This window comes from Microplitis mediator, chromosome 2, assembly GCF_029852145.1.
Source record: "Microplitis mediator isolate UGA2020A chromosome 2, iyMicMedi2.1, whole genome shotgun sequence".
Lineage (NCBI taxonomy): Eukaryota > Metazoa > Arthropoda > Insecta > Hymenoptera > Braconidae > Microplitis > Microplitis mediator.
The window spans coordinates 947,898-962,987 of NC_079970.1; the positions used below are offsets into that span (position 1 = coordinate 947,898).

At 31.7% G+C, this 15,090-nt stretch overlaps 3 protein-coding genes across 3 annotated transcripts; all 3 read right to left on the reverse strand.

Moving 5' to 3' along the window:
* Positions 1-894: 894 nt before the first annotated feature.
* LOC130664127 (citron Rho-interacting kinase-like) lies at positions 895-6,404 on the reverse strand. Its single transcript, XM_057463896.1, has 3 exons — positions 1,754-6,404; positions 1,408-1,666; positions 895-1,339 (listed from the first exon to the last, which is right to left on the reverse strand). The coding sequence occupies exons 1-3, from the start codon at positions 6,288-6,290 to the stop codon at positions 1,231-1,233; spliced, it is 4,905 nt and encodes a 1,634-aa protein (XP_057319879.1). The 5' UTR covers positions 6,291-6,404; the 3' UTR covers positions 895-1,230.
* Positions 6,405-7,419: 1,015 nt separating this feature from the next.
* LOC130663683 (uncharacterized) lies at positions 7,420-9,496 on the reverse strand. Its single transcript, XM_057463066.1, has 7 exons — positions 9,055-9,496; positions 8,853-8,981; positions 8,604-8,787; positions 8,360-8,525; positions 8,089-8,269; positions 7,881-8,018; positions 7,420-7,803 (listed from the first exon to the last, which is right to left on the reverse strand). The coding sequence occupies exons 1-7, from the start codon at positions 9,431-9,433 to the stop codon at positions 7,505-7,507; spliced, it is 1,476 nt and encodes a 491-aa protein (XP_057319049.1). The 5' UTR covers positions 9,434-9,496; the 3' UTR covers positions 7,420-7,504.
* Positions 9,497-9,819: 323 nt separating this feature from the next.
* LOC130663684 (uncharacterized) lies at positions 9,820-12,730 on the reverse strand. Its single transcript, XM_057463067.1, has 7 exons — positions 12,268-12,730; positions 12,076-12,201; positions 11,891-12,005; positions 11,633-11,789; positions 10,416-10,596; positions 10,201-10,344; positions 9,820-10,120 (listed from the first exon to the last, which is right to left on the reverse strand). Exons 1-7 carry the CDS (start codon positions 12,644-12,646, stop codon positions 9,942-9,944), a joined length of 1,281 nt encoding a protein of 426 aa, XP_057319050.1. The 5' UTR covers positions 12,647-12,730; the 3' UTR covers positions 9,820-9,941.
* Between the last annotated feature and the right edge of the window lie 2,360 nt (positions 12,731-15,090).

The following is a 15,090-nucleotide window of genomic DNA, read 5'->3' on the forward strand; positions in this document are numbered from 1 at the left end:
GGGGTTTTATGGATCTAACTAATTAACATTTAACATCCTATTATACAAGAAATCATACTTAAATTTATCTAAATCTATTAAACAAATTCTTAGATACAATAATAATAATTAAAAATTAATTTAATTAACAATAATATCTATTGTCTGATAATTCAAAATTTAAATCCATTCCCAAGGATTTGATTCATTATTTTTTATGTATTTAATTTAATATTTAAAAAAAAATTGTTTTTGGGCCTTGGATATAATTTACGCATGCGTAGAATTTAAATTTAAATAAATAATTATTTAAACAATGACGTAGACATTGATTTTAAGATCGTTGAACTTGGATGCATCAGATTTCAATTCATTGTTCGAAGGCAGATTTATTACTTAGCGGCAAAAAAAAAATATATATATATATATGACAAAAGTCTATACCCTAAGAAATTGTAATAAATATTCAGTTTTTAAATTCAGTGTCAAGGGTTGCCGGATGTCGCGCCAACTCTACATTAAATATCCATTCAGGTGACGATTAATTCTTAGTAAGTTTTAAAAAATTTATCTTACAATTAAATAAAAAAAAATTTTTTTATTCATATAATTATTTGTATTTATTTACACAAATAACACAAATCTTTTTTTTTAATACAAAGTGAAAACGCGTAGAAAAAAAATATATTTTATTATTATATTGAAATACAATTAAATTTTATGCATTAATTATTATTTTATAAAATAATAAGTACTTAAGTTTTTTAAATTTATGTTCATGAAAAATTTCTTTCATTTATTAACAGATCGTGTATGAGTTAATTAGTCATACAATTGTTTTAAAAACTAATAGATTTTATTATAAATAAATAATTAAAAGTATGTCAGATCTAATTAATACAATTTTTTATCTGCTTATGAGTAATGATATAAAATAAATATATAAGTAGATTTATTACTTTCTAATTTTGTGAAGATTCACTTAATGGCAAGAGTTTGTACTCTCGTTTAAACTTTTTGTAATTAATTACTAAAAATTACGATAATTATTTAATTGATAATATCAAATAATTATATTAATTACTTAAAGTAATTATTCATTAAATTATTAAACATCAAAATCAGTTATTAAGTCTAGTAATCAAATTTAAATTTAAACTGAGAAATTTAAATTTTTCAAAAAAATAATAATTAGCATTTAAGTAAAAATTTAAAAAAAAAATAAGTTATTTTTTAAACTAAAAATTAATATCAACGATTAGAGAGATTGGCAAAGTGGACTCGCTTATTGGGATTGTCAAGAGTTTCGAGAAGACTGGGAGTGAAACTGAACTCTGAACTGCTGTCGTCATTCTGACATCTGTAATAAATATAATAATTATTATGACTATAATTATTAATTACTGATGCTAGTAATAGAATACTTACATCGAGTCTAAGCTCGAAAGACTGTCGCTCATTCGGGAAAGAATTGACGCGGCTCCATCTATTTTTACGATATCTAGCGTTGAGTTGCTGACAGCTGAGTAAATTCCTTTGGCTCCGGCTAATCCTAAGTAACGCGGGTTGTTTAATTCTATGAGGGTTTTCTCAGGAGTTCTTGATGCTGAAGAAAATGCCTCAGGTGTCAATTTAATCACCTCGATGGACGAAAAGTGTGCGATAAATAGATACGGCTTTCTGAATGCTAAAAAAAAATATATCGAGCATTAGATATTTATATTTTTAAATGTTTAATTGTTTGTTGTGATAATTTATTTAAATTAAAACTCACCGAATGCAAAAGGTAAATGACTCCAAGTAGGATCGACGGAACGGGTTCGTTGACCGGATTCATTGACGAAAACTCCGAATTCATTGTAACATAATAATAATTCTGTTGATTGTTGTGATGTCGAAACATTTAATACCGATACTGGAAATATTCCTAATTTAGCGACTCCTGCAAGTGCCGCTTTTACGGAACTGTCGTCTTCCTCGGGGAAGTCATCAATCATGTAGTCTTTCAAGTCTATCTGGAAGAACTTTTGACATCCGACAATTAGATTTCTTTTTGTGAAAATAGCACAGCTGCATGGTTCCTGAGTTTCTATTTCTTTGATGGCAATAAATTCACCACGCTCACTGTCACTGCGCCATTTAAGTAAAATAACACAAGAAGCAGTTGCTGCACACAGTATGTCTTCTTCTAGCTGATACAGATGACAGCTGTCTGCACCCGTAAGAATACCCGTGACATTTATAGCGGGCCTTGAACATTCAGCGGCAATTGCATTATTTTTAAGCTGTCTCAGATCACAGCAAACAAGTTGTCTATCTTCGCCGGCAATCATCAGCGCGAGATTGAGATGAGGATGCAAAGACAGTTGATGAACACGTTTAACACCGCGTATAGCGGTCAGCATTTTAGATTGGGCTGGTCGATATGAGTAGAGTCCTTCTTCGGCGCCAATTAGCAGCGTGTTCTCTTGCTCCAACTCAATGATGCAATTCAAATCCAGGCGATTTTTTTCTAATCTCAGTACAGTTTGTAGCATTGAATTCTTAGCATTTTCTTTAGTGCCATTTTGATAAGCTATTGACTTTAAAGCGTTTGACCAGGTTTTCTTTTCTACTTGACTGAGAGCCATGATGTCCAAGCGGGAAGTCGGCCAGCATGTGTTGGAAGTATTGGATTCAACTCGTATGATGAATGGTAGGTCTGATTTGGCAGTTCCTGGTACCTCGGCTTGATAAACGTCCTCGGTAATGGAAAATCCGTAGGATGATTTGTCAGTCAATTCCATTTTACTTATGGGAGCCATACCTGGACTTGGTTTATGCTCATAAATACAAAGACAAGTGCCTTCTAAACGTAAATATTTTCTGTCCCAAGAGGCTTTCCCTCTGCCAGGTATTTTTACCCAGCTCTCAGCAATGACACCATCACTATCGCGAGGATTTCTAGTGTCTGATTCAGTGTGGTCTGGCTCGTCGATTGTTAAAGTCTGTACACTGCTGCAAAGAGTCGAAACACTTTCAGCGCTGGTCTTCCAGGACTTGCCCAAGTGTTTGGCAAAGTCACCTGGCATTCCGCAGTTTGCTGGAACCAACAACGAACACTTTAAGTGGGTTAATATTTGACACTCGCTGCAAATAGCTGAACGTTTTCCAAATTGTACTGGCTCTAAGCAGGCAGCGCACTTGCCGGCTCGCATTGACAACTCGAGATTGAATCGATGAGGAATATTGTGACGGATTCGTTGATTGGACATCTGTCTTGCTAAGGTATTCTCTTCTTGATCATTGTTGGGCTGGAAAGTCTGTTTTCTTGGCTCTGGGCTGGCACAATTCGGCGACACTGGAACTGATGTTGCTGCTGCGGCTTTGTAAGCCAGCAATTGTTCAGTAAGTGCTTTAACTTTAGCGCGTTCTCTTGTGAGTTGATTCTCGAGCTCACGATATCCAACGGGCATACCAGTTCCAATTGGTGGAATATTTTCTTTCTGTTTGCTTTTAAATATTTTATCACAAACAGTCTTTTTCTTTTTACTACACTCTTCAAGTTTAAGCTGGAGATAATCAATCAGTTTAGTCTGCTGCTGTCTGGTTCCTTCGGATTTAAATTCATGTTCCTGATAAAATTGTCTCATTTCTTCGAGAACATTTTCTAATTCAGCGATACGAATTCTCAACTCCTGTCCCTGGTCAATACTAGACTGAAGATCAGACATCAGGTCCTGATTTAGGTCTTTCATTTCATGAAGTCTTGTCAGATGTTGAGAGCATTCTTCCTTCACGACAACGGATTCCCCGCGGGCGGATTCCAGAGAACGTTTTAGCTCAGCCAAGTCGCACTCTAGTTCACCGCACCGAGTAGTGAGTGCAGTGACTTGTTTGTTCAAATCCTGGGTCATTTTCTTGTAATGATCACGCTGAGAAACCAGACCACTTCTTTCCGACTCAATGTCACTTGTTTCCGCCTCCAGACGTTCGATAGCTCGTTCAGCCAGCAATCGTTTAGTCTTCTCTTCATTCTGCGCAGTCTTGGCCTCGCGTAGTTTATTCTCCACTGCTTCGAGCTCCTTCTGCAGCTTCATTTTGTCTTGAATCAACGTGTTCTCCCGCGTCTCGTGATCACTGGTCAGTCTTTCATAGTCAGTCAGCTGTTCTTCAAGAACAGTACAAGTTTCTTTCAATAAATCAATATTAACTTTAAAACCATTTGCTTCCTGCTCCAATTTTTCCAGTTTAGCTTCCAGTTCACTCTTTTCCTCATTGTGTTTTGAAATAGCCAAAGTCAATCGTTTGTTTTCGGCATTTAAAGTGTCAACGCGATCTTGATTTGTGCGTAATTGCTTACGGGTTGCATCCAACTCCCGTCTCAATGCAGCACTAGATGATTGTAGCTCTTCAATCTGCGTGTTGGTTTGAGTTAGCGCTCGTTGTGCTGAGTCAGCTTGTAATTTGTTTCTCGAGGACTCACGAGTAAACTCGGCCAGTGACGCTTTGGCAGACTCCAACTCAGCCAACAATTTTTTTGATTTTTCCTCTTCCTCTTTGTACTTTTTATTAAGTGACTCTGTGAGTTTTGTTTTCTCTTCCTCAAGACGTTTTATTTTTTCCTCAGCAGTCTTGGCTTCTCTTACGGCGATACGTTTGTCCAAGTTAGCATCTGATAATTCCTTTTCTTTTTTCCATAAATCGCGTTGCGCTTGTCGTGCCGCGTCACGATCAGCTGTTGATTTTTCTCGTGCAGCCTGTAACTGTTTCTCCAATCGTTCAATCTGTTGTTCCAATGCCGTCTTGTCAGCCGCTGATGTTTTTTCAGGAACACTGGCTACGCCTGCTGATGCGCGACTGGTACTGGGTTTAGAATTATCAGTAGATCGTCTCAAGCAGGCATTCTCGGATTCCAGTTTAGCGACACTCTGCTGAAGACGTTGAAGTAAATCTTCAAGTGTATCCATCTTACGTAACTGTTCATTCTCTTTTTCCCGTGAAGCTTCAAGACGCTGCTGCAATTCATCTTTATCGTGAGCTTTTTTCTCAAAGTTAAGAGCCAAATGTTCACTCTTACGTAAATTATTTAACGTATCATTGAGATCACTTTTAGCAGCTTCAAGCTGCCCTTTCATCTGTTCATTTTCCAACTGAAGTTTTGTTATTTCATCTTTCAGATTGCTGATTGTCTGCTCACTCTCGCTGACGCTTTGAATCTGCTGTGTTCTCTCTTTCAATTGCTTACGCAGAGTCTCTATTTCTTGATCCCGCGCCGGTATCATCGCCTGAGTACTTCGAAGCTGTTCCTGACAGTCCTTAAGTTCTGACTGAGCCAACTCGAGGGCGACATTCATTCTCGACATGCGACAATGATTGGAATCGCGTTCATTCCGAAGTTCACTGTCCAATTCAGTATTCTTGGCAATCTCCATTTCCAATTTCATTCTCACTTCACCCAATTGATTGTGCGCCCGGTTGGCTATTTCTTCAAGTTTATTTTCAACTCCCGCAACACTCTGCCGTCTCAGTTCCCGTGTCTTAGCCAACGATTCCTTGTACTGAATTTGAAATACTTTTAATTTATGAAGCTCAGCATTTGTCGTCTCCAACTCACACTGGGTTCTCTGTAACCTGGAACTCATTTCATTATTACTAGTACAGAGTTCAGTGATACGCACCGTCTGAGCTTCAATATGTTTATTAAGCCGAGCTATTTTATCCTTTTCAGCAGCTTCCCATTTTCTCTTGGCGCCTTTTATCAAATCCAATGCCGTAGTCTCCAGATCTTTTCTCTCCTGGCGTTCCAGCTCAAGTGTTCTCTTGATGGCTGCCAAGTCCGACTTGGTGGCTGCCAATTCACGCTCAATTTTATCTCTCTCCTTAATAGATGCCTCCAATTTAATGTCCTTCTCCTCAACCTGCAACTCCAGCGCAGTTATAATTTTAGTCTCTCTGCTGGTCTGCTCGTGGAGGTCCAGGAGTTTTTGCTGATACTCCTGCAAGTCTTTCATTTTCTCGTCTAATTTATCTGCAATTTCAAATGTTTCTTTAGTCAGTGACAATCGGGTGCTGGTACTTATCTTGTCCTGGAGTTGAAGCATTTTTTTCTGGTACTCATCGAGCTCCTTCATTTTTTCTTTAAGTTGCGCTGACAGTTCAAGCTTCTCAACAGTTGAATTGTCTTTGCTTATAATACTTCGAGTTAAACCCGGCAGCTCGAGCATTTTTTTATGCTGCTCAGCCCGTTCTTTTTTCTTGTTTCTCAGTTGCAATGCCATTTCTAATTTTTCTTTTGTCATTTTACTTGATTGCTTAGGTATTGCAATCATTATTTATTATTAACACTAATTATTATTTAATATATATTACACACTTATTTATTTGTCACAACAAAACTCGGCATCATTATTTTAACCGTTACGATACACAACCGCAAACTCCATTTTATAAATTTAAATCCAACCAGATGTCGTTTGTAAATATATCAAAGTATATATGATTTCATTGGTTGGTAATTTTTTTTTTCATTCAAGTACATTTATCTACCAACAGAGCGCGGTACTTTGAATATCTGTAATTTTAAATCCTACGAGGTCATTGGGTGCATTCGGAACCCGGTGCGATGGCATATAGCGGGAGCTAGAGTATTTCCGAATGACCCTAATTAATATAATTATTGACACAATTAATTTTTAATAAAATTATTCAATTTCAATTTTGAAATTTCGCACCAAGTTGCCGCTACTGCGCGTCGCCTTATTCGACGTTCAAATTTTTGCTAAAGTGGGGGGTGGGAGAAAGAATCGCAAAATCGATTGTTTTGTATCAACTAGCGGTTCGATAGCGGCAGTCAGTATCATCAATAATGGCAGTAGGGGTCCAGATCCTTCTTTACATTTGAATTAAAACACAGTATTGCAGTTACGTTGTGAAATTATTCATAAAATTTGTAGCTCATAGTTATTGTTTAATTAAATTGTGCAAAGTGTCTGTGGTGTCGTTAAGTGTTAAGTGTTCAGTGCTAGTGTAAAGTGTTCCTGATGGCTGATGCTGATAACTTCCTGGTTCCTGAGCAAAATCATCTGGCATCGTCTGGTGGGAAATAGCAGTTAAGTGACGTTTTTTTAGCTGCAATACACTTGGAGCAATTTAATTTAAATCTCCAAGTGTATTAGGACACCCTTCTGCATATTATTTCCCCGCCAAGGTTTGTTCAAACACTCAAGTGTTTTTTTTTAATATTTTAAATATTTATATATCATATTCTGCCGCCATTTTATTTTTAAATTTAAATTCAGCCGACAAGTAAATTTACTTGAAATAAATCTATATTAGTATTATTAGTATAAAAATTAATTACTTTTGATTGAAAGTAAAAATATATGTAATTTTAAATGACCAGATGTCACTAGTGTCATTAACTTCTGGGCGGGAAAAGTAAAAAAATTTAAATATAGTTAATCAGAATTTTTTTATTAAGTTAAAATTATTAATTTAAAATTAAAAGTTACAATATGTAATTGTTGATTTGAAAAATTATTTTTTATAAAGATTTACGTCGTTTAGTTGGAACAATATAATCATCATCAATATCTGATAATGAGTCTTGATCACTATCGCCCAATTTTCGGGCGCCGATGTCATACAATTTATCTTCATTAGCAATAAAATATTGAGTTGTTTGAGTGGACACAACAATATACGAAATCCCACGAAACTCAGTGACATTTATGCCAACAATAGGCACATCGACTAATTTAAACGTGTCATTTTTTTCATTCGGCGGATTATTAAAATGACTGAATTCTTCAATGCTATCTAAATATATTTTACTAAAATGTCCTGATGAAATATTTAAACAAAATAACTTATTAATTTATTTGAAAATAATTAATTTTTTTAATTAAAAAATATTTTACCTGTATTCCAACCCAGAAGTAACAAATTCGCGTGCATTGCCGCACATGTAATGATTTCGTTTTCAAAGCTAGTCAATTCAAAATCATTCCACTCTTTAGAATTCGATAGAGTACTGCGATAACTCAGTATATTATTTCCTGAAATAAATGAAATCTTGAATATTAAAAATGATAATTATTTGTGCAAATATCTAATGAGTGGACTGACCAAAAAAAATGAGCCCAAGTTCTTTGATGGGTATAATGGAAATCATTACAGTTGAGTATTTTGAAATATCAATAATTTTAATGACTTCAACGTTTGTCAATTTGGGATCAGTAGCCATTACTTTTGAAAAATTTACTTCCAGGACTTGTATTACATCATCGGCTTCTATCATTACCATTAACTGCGTTAAAAAATCAATTGATTACAATAAAATAAAAATTATTTGTTTTTTTTTGCATTAGAAAATAAAATCAATAGTTTAATAAATTACTAGATTATTTTCGCTGTGCATAGAAAGAAATTTTTTAGACGAAGTAGAAGAACTTGTAGCCAAAGATAAATCACAGGTTCTACGACAATGTATTTTATTTTCAATAAATTTATATTCTGTGACACGGAAATTATTTTCGGCAAAAAAACGATGGTCGAGGCCTACACTGTAAATAAAAATAAAATTTTTTAAATGACGAAGGTATAAAAAATTTTGAATTTTAAATTTACTTATAAAAAATCACCATATGTTTGTAGCATAATATTTTAATGAAGTTGGGCATAAATGGCGGCGATTTGGATTTGAAAATCTGAGAAGCCCTTTGCCAGGTTTTTCAATAGCAATTGAATCCTCATCTTGAGTAGTGAGATTAAAAAATTTCAAACGTTTATTTCTAGATAGTACAGCAATTACCGCGATGGTTTCATCTGGAATAATTATTTTTAAAAATTATATTGTATTTTTAGTTTGGCGCCATTTTTAAATGAATTACCAACGCGCCAGACTTTCAATTCCTTTATATAAGTTTTATTGTCGAATCCAATAGCAATATCAGTAGGATCGTCTTCGATGTCAGACAAAAATATTTTGCCCTGATTTGTTCCGGCAATTACGATATCACCTGCGAATAAATCGATCGCGATAAGACCAAGACAAAGTATAGAATATCAGGAAAATGAGTAATTTAATCTTACGCCAGACAGTAGTGCACGTTATTTGTTCATCAGTACTGAATTTTAGAGTATAATCAACTTCGAGTGCTAGTGATGTGAAGCTTGACTGTGATCTCCACTTGCAGTAATGCAGAAAAATTTCCTTCCAATCTGCTTGACTGGATATTCGCTTCGTGGTATTTGTTAATTTTTTCGGACGTACTTTGTCCATAATTTGATATGCCCATAATTTAATTTCATCTTCACAAAGTTTTTCCCACAATTTATAAGCTTCGAAATATTCTTCAACCAAAACTTCAAGTTCTGACGATACTTCACGAAGATTAAGAATTTTTATTGGATTGTCAAATTTATCAAAAATTCGCTTCCACAAATAGTCTGGAAAGAAAATATGACTCATTTTTTGTTAGATTTCTTCATATAAATTTACTAATATTTAAATGACGTTTCGCAACAGACTAAATGTATTCGATAATATTTTATGTATTTAAAAGAGAAAGAATATTCGATAAAGGTCTAGTAGAATTTTTTTATTATTTTATTATTTACTTCTTCAATTTAATTAGTCATACAAATTTTATCTATTAAATTGTCAGCATGCACTGAGACAAAAGTTTTTAACACTCATACCTAGCGTGTTAATTAAAAAATTTATTTTCATTAATTTCAGTCCCGGGAAAAATATTTCGCCGTCACGCCGAAGCCTTTAAATATTTAACCCGGGGTATCTGAAATAAATAAAATATAACAGGATTCCGGATTTACTTTTAATTTTATATTTAGCAATAATTAAACACGTTATTAATTTAAAAAATTATTTATTTAAATTATAAATATGATTATACACTTGATTAAATATAAATCAGTAAGCAAAAGTATTTAAATTATATATTAAAAGTATTCGTTAATTATTTAGTTAAATAATATGATGATCTTTTAGTAGTAAAAATGGCATACGAATTATTATTTGATTCTGTAAAATTAATAGCGATGATTGGTTCGTTAAACGTCAGTGACTTTTTAAACTTTTTCATTACGAAGCCGGTTCTATTTTTAGTTTTCTTGATAGTAACTTTATCAACCGATCCTTAAAAATATAAATAAATGGACATTCAGTATTTTATTAACTTTATAAGGTAACATTTATTTTATATCCAATAAAATTACCTCGATCCCAACAAAGGAAATAAATATTCGCAAACATAGAACCGTATACAAGTTTACCCTTCGTCGCATCGGTATTTCGTTTGTTTAATTTATAATGTATCCATTTTTGTCCCGAATATTTATCAGTAACTAGTATTTCTTCTTCTGTAAGAAAAAATTTAAAACAAAAAAATATAACATGTATTTACAATAATAAAAAAAAAAATATTACGGACCGTTCATGACAAATCCAGACTCTTTTGTTGGTATAGAAGATGCAATATATTTATTTTCATCAAAAGTCATGTTATAGTTACTTGTATATGATTCTTCCAAAATCAAATTTTCTGAATATGTGCTGGGAAAATTTGTCTCATATACATTAATGACTTCTCTATTTTTTACCATGACTATGAACTGAAAAATGTATTAAAAATCAAATTAAAAATGATATTGAAGTTAGCCTATTTTACATTGTAAGAACCTTGAAAATAAAGTAGGATGAAAAGCAGTGGGTGAAATAGGAACGAGTCGACCAATAGACACTAGGGTGCTTCAAAAAAAAACTTTAATTTTTTTTTCTCTCTTACCCCCTAAAACTTTAGTGGTTGCTGAAAAAAAAATCCTCCCAAAAGATGGGCTCTCTAGCTCAACTCTAAGAGGCCGCTATTTTAATTTTAATTTCCCGTCTGATTAACATGTAAAAATTTATTTTTTCATTCAAAGTGTAATTACTCGTACGCTGCTCAATATTTTTCAAATTTATACATAGACCTTTAAAGCTGAGTCCTCAAGCTTTCCAAAACCCTATGACAAGTCATAATTACCATTATTCAAAAGTCAATTGAAGCTTTCTGAAAAGTATCGATTTTGTATTTCAAAATGAAATTGTTAATTTTCGATTTTTTTTTGCTACCTTCAATTGGGGATAATTATGACTTGTTATAGGGTTTTGAAATCAACTTTAAAGATTTTTGTATAAATTTGAAAAATATTGAGCAGCTTATGAGTAATTACACTTTGAATAAAATAATAATTTTTACATGTTAATCAGATGGGAAATTAAAATTAAAATAGCGACCTCTTAGAGTTGAGCTAGAGAGCCCATCTTTTGGGAGGATTTTTTTCTTGGCAACCACTAACGTTTTAGGGGGTAAAAGCAAAAAAAAAAATTAAAGTTTTTTTTTGAATCACCCTAATAGAAACTCAAAGGAAATGTCCATCGAGATGACCAGACACATGTCTCTGTGGATGCTCCGGAGCCCAAAAAATTTTTTTCTCCAAGATTTTCCATCATTTTACATAAAGAGAGCTTCAAAAATAATGTAGAATAGTAGTAATTAGTAGGCAGAATAAAAAAAAGTCAACTAATGGACACTCAAAGTCTACTAATTTGCGGATTGTAAAAATTAAATTGTAAACTCAATTATTATTGATGTTAAAATATAATTACTTTATCGCTCAGGTTGTACATTGAAAGAAATCTTGATTCAGCTAAATTATCATAAGGAATTCGACATTGTCTCATAGGAAATAGTCGATTGTTCTCATATTTAAATTCCGTGATGACAAGGTTGTTTACAACAAAACATCGATTGTCTAGACCAACACTAAAAATAATAATATAAATTAAGTTGGAGGGAATTTATAATTTTTTTAATTATACAAAAGACATTATAGTTATTATTATTATCATAAATTATAAAAATACTCTATGTGTTGAACGGTATAAGACATTAAAGATGAAATTTCGATGTTTCTACTCCAATGCCAAAATTTTAACTCATTCCTTTCTGTCACAATAACAATGATAATATTTTCACTATCTGAAATACAATTTATGTTTATTCAGTAGTAATTAAAATTAATTAAACCTTCATTTTATTTTTCAATTACCAGTAAACCAAAATTTAATTTCTCTAATGGGATTTTTAAATTTCGCTGTCATAAAAAGTAAATCTGGTCTTGAAATTTCAGCATAATGTACCCGTCCGAGATTAGTTCCGAAAATTATATAATTAGCTAATCAAATAAATTAATTATTAATGAAAAATTTTTCATAAACAAATTTAGTAAAAATTTACTCACCAAAGACATGATTGCAAGTTATTTCCTCATTTTCTCTAAAAAATTTTTGATAATTGACATTTATTTTTGGCTTCGCCAAAGTTAATACTCGCCGCCACTTTTGAAAACTTATGTAATGATCTTTGAAATTTTTATGGGACAAAACATCAGTTCCTCGATGAATACTGTAAGGATATTTTAGTTTCAAAATATTATAAATCCAACTTTCGATCCTCGGAGTACAAAGATTTTTCCACATACACGTGTCTTCAAAAATACCATTTATTTTTTCGCTAAAATATTTATTAACTTCACGGAGTTTCATCAGCAGAGAAGGACTTTTTATTTTCCTAAAAATCATATCCCAGACATGGTCTGGAACAGAAATATCCTTTGTCATTTTAAAAAAAAATTACAATTCGCCTTAAAGTTCAATCGAATCGTATCGCGTTTCGCAACCCACTAAGTGCTCATTCAATACACACTAATTGTATAAGAATATTCGATAATATTCCGCAATGCAATCATTTAATTACTCATTATTATTTAATTCTAGATTTTTATCGAATCTTATCAATAATTAGAACATCCGCAAACTATATCTCTGCATATTATTCATAATAAAATTTGTATACCGACATTATGTTATTCATACTTATATATATATATATATATATATATATATATGGGAAGGGGGTAGGGTAGGCAAAACGGGGTACCCCCAAAATTTGATAAAAAAAATTTTATATTTTAAATAGTTTTTAAACATTCCAATATCACTTCTGTAATTATAATTAAGCGTTACTTTGAATTTTTTTTGATAAACTTTTTAAAAAATCAATTGTCAGTTGAAAAATATTAATGACGTTTGTTTTATGATAAAAACTATTAAAAATTTTTTTTCTTCTTTTGTATCCAATAAACATGTAAAATATAATTTTTCTTCATGTAAATTAAATTAAAAAAAAAAATTCATCTTAATCAAATTCGTTTAAAATCCAGAAATTTTTTTTTTTACCTTTTTTAGGGGGTACCCCACTTTGCCCGCAGAAATGAAAAATTTTTTTTTCAACGGTAACTCAAAATTTCTTCTATTTACTTTGAATATCATTAAAAAAAAAAAAGATTTAGCGTATTTGAGTCCTCGAAAACTTGGTATTTCCTTAAGTACCTCCTTTGCCCCTCCCTCCCCTATATATATATATATATATATATATATATATTTATTATAAAGTTACATTTTATTACATTTCTAAACCGGTAATATAATTAATACTTAGTAATGTAAATTATTTCTCCTTTCAAAAAAAAAATATAATTTATTACAAAACTTAATAAACAAACAGATAAATAAATAAGTCTTAATTATGCTTATATATATTAAATATTGTTTCATAACAACACTTTTAAAAAATTGCATAAAAAATATTTATATAAATTTAAAATAATCATTTTTAGTCAAGATAATTTCCGGTTGATTTAAAATTTAACCTTTGACATTAAAAAAATGTAAAGACCCAGGCCCGGATATTGGCAATATTACCAAGCGAATATTCACTTGGTCATCGATATATTCTTGGAGAAAGTGATAATCAGGAACTGAAAGACCTGTATCCAGTACTCTCATACACACTCACATAATACATTATATTACACTGTATATGATATCATACACCCAAGAAAAGGTAACGTAAATTAACATAAATACAGTCTCGTGCGTCCCGTGAAATGTCAGGGCCGCGACCGATTCGCCTACTCAACTTAGCGGTTTAGTTATATATACACTGTGCAGTAATTGAAGAAAAATAAGAGAAGACGAAGGAACATATTCCTGTATACGTGTATTTAAATTAAACGGCCACGCATTAAACCACTGCTATCAATAACGTCATTCATAAATTTATTATATTATTATTCATCATATTAATAATAGGATTTCATTATATATATTATATTGTATTATCAATGCCATAAATTAATTATATTTTTTAGCATAATTGTAAAATGTCATATATATAAGATATGCTAAGCTTTCTTATTGTCATTTTATATATTCATGGTTTTATAACATGATATGCCGACGCTCCCAAGTGCTCTTTAACACTTTAATAAAGTACTTGTATATTTTCCACCTACTTTGCAAAAATATTATTATTATTATTTTAATATTTCATTTATTCATCCACAGATTACACTTAAATTAAAAATTAAAAAAAAAAATAAAAAATAGTAGTATTCATAAATTCCTAAAAATAACGACTGTGTTAAATGTTAAAATTTACTTTATGTTTATTATTATTTATAGAATTGGTCTGAAAATGCTAGTATATGTAACTGGTAAAATATTATCAATAAATTAATTTTGAGATGGATCTGATGCACTGTAAAAAATTTGTGGAGTGAACGCGGATTAAATCCGGAGTGTGCAGGTGACTGTGTATTTATTTAATCCCCTTGGAGTGAAATTTACTCTAAAAGGAAATTTATTTTTAAATTAAAACTCCGGTTCGGACTCGAATTCACTCCTAAAAAGAGTTCAGTTTAATATTTAAACTCCTAATCGGAGTGAATTCCGATTGAATTAAAATCCGTTATTACTCCGAATTCACTCCAGATTTTTACTTTAATTGTGTGTGCCTTCAATTACTCTTACAGTTATTATTACTATCATTTTTATTATTAAACTAAAAAGTATCCAACTATTGGATTTATTTCTTCATACAATAGAAAAAAAATATTTAACAATTTTAATTGCCACTTAATATTTTAAAATAATAACATTGTAGTGTATATTGGAGTTTGTGATTATAATAGCAGTTTGTGTGGATGCGAACGTAGGACAAG

Coding starts and splice junctions, on each gene's coding strand:
- LOC130664127 (XM_057463896.1), bottom strand. CDS start 6,290: ATGATTGCAATACCTAAGCAATCAAGTAAAATGACAAAAGAAAAATTA. Junction 1,667..1,753: donor TCATTTACCTTTTGCATTCG/GTGAGTTTTAAT, acceptor ATTTTTTTTTAG/CATTCAGAAAGCCGTATCTA. Junction 1,340..1,407: donor CTTTCGAGCTTAGACTCGAT/GTAAGTATTCTA, acceptor TATTTATTACAG/ATGTCAGAATGACGACAGCA.
- LOC130663683 (XM_057463066.1), bottom strand. CDS start 9,433: ATGAGTCATATTTTCTTTCCAGACTATTTGTGGAAGCGAATTTTTGAT. Junction 8,982..9,054: donor AACGTGCACTACTGTCTGGC/GTAAGATTAAAT, acceptor ATTTATTCGCAG/GTGATATCGTAATTGCCGGA. Junction 8,788..8,852: donor ATTGAAAGTCTGGCGCGTTG/GTAATTCATTTA, acceptor TAATTATTCCAG/ATGAAACCATCGCGGTAATT.
- LOC130663684 (XM_057463067.1), bottom strand. CDS start 12,646: ATGACAAAGGATATTTCTGTTCCAGACCATGTCTGGGATATGATTTTT. Junction 12,202..12,267: donor AACTTGCAATCATGTCTTTG/GTGAGTAAATTT, acceptor TTATTTGATTAG/CTAATTATATAATTTTCGGA. Junction 10,345..10,415: donor GTCTGGATTTGTCATGAACG/GTCCGTAATATT, acceptor TTTTTCTTACAG/AAGAAGAAATACTAGTTACT.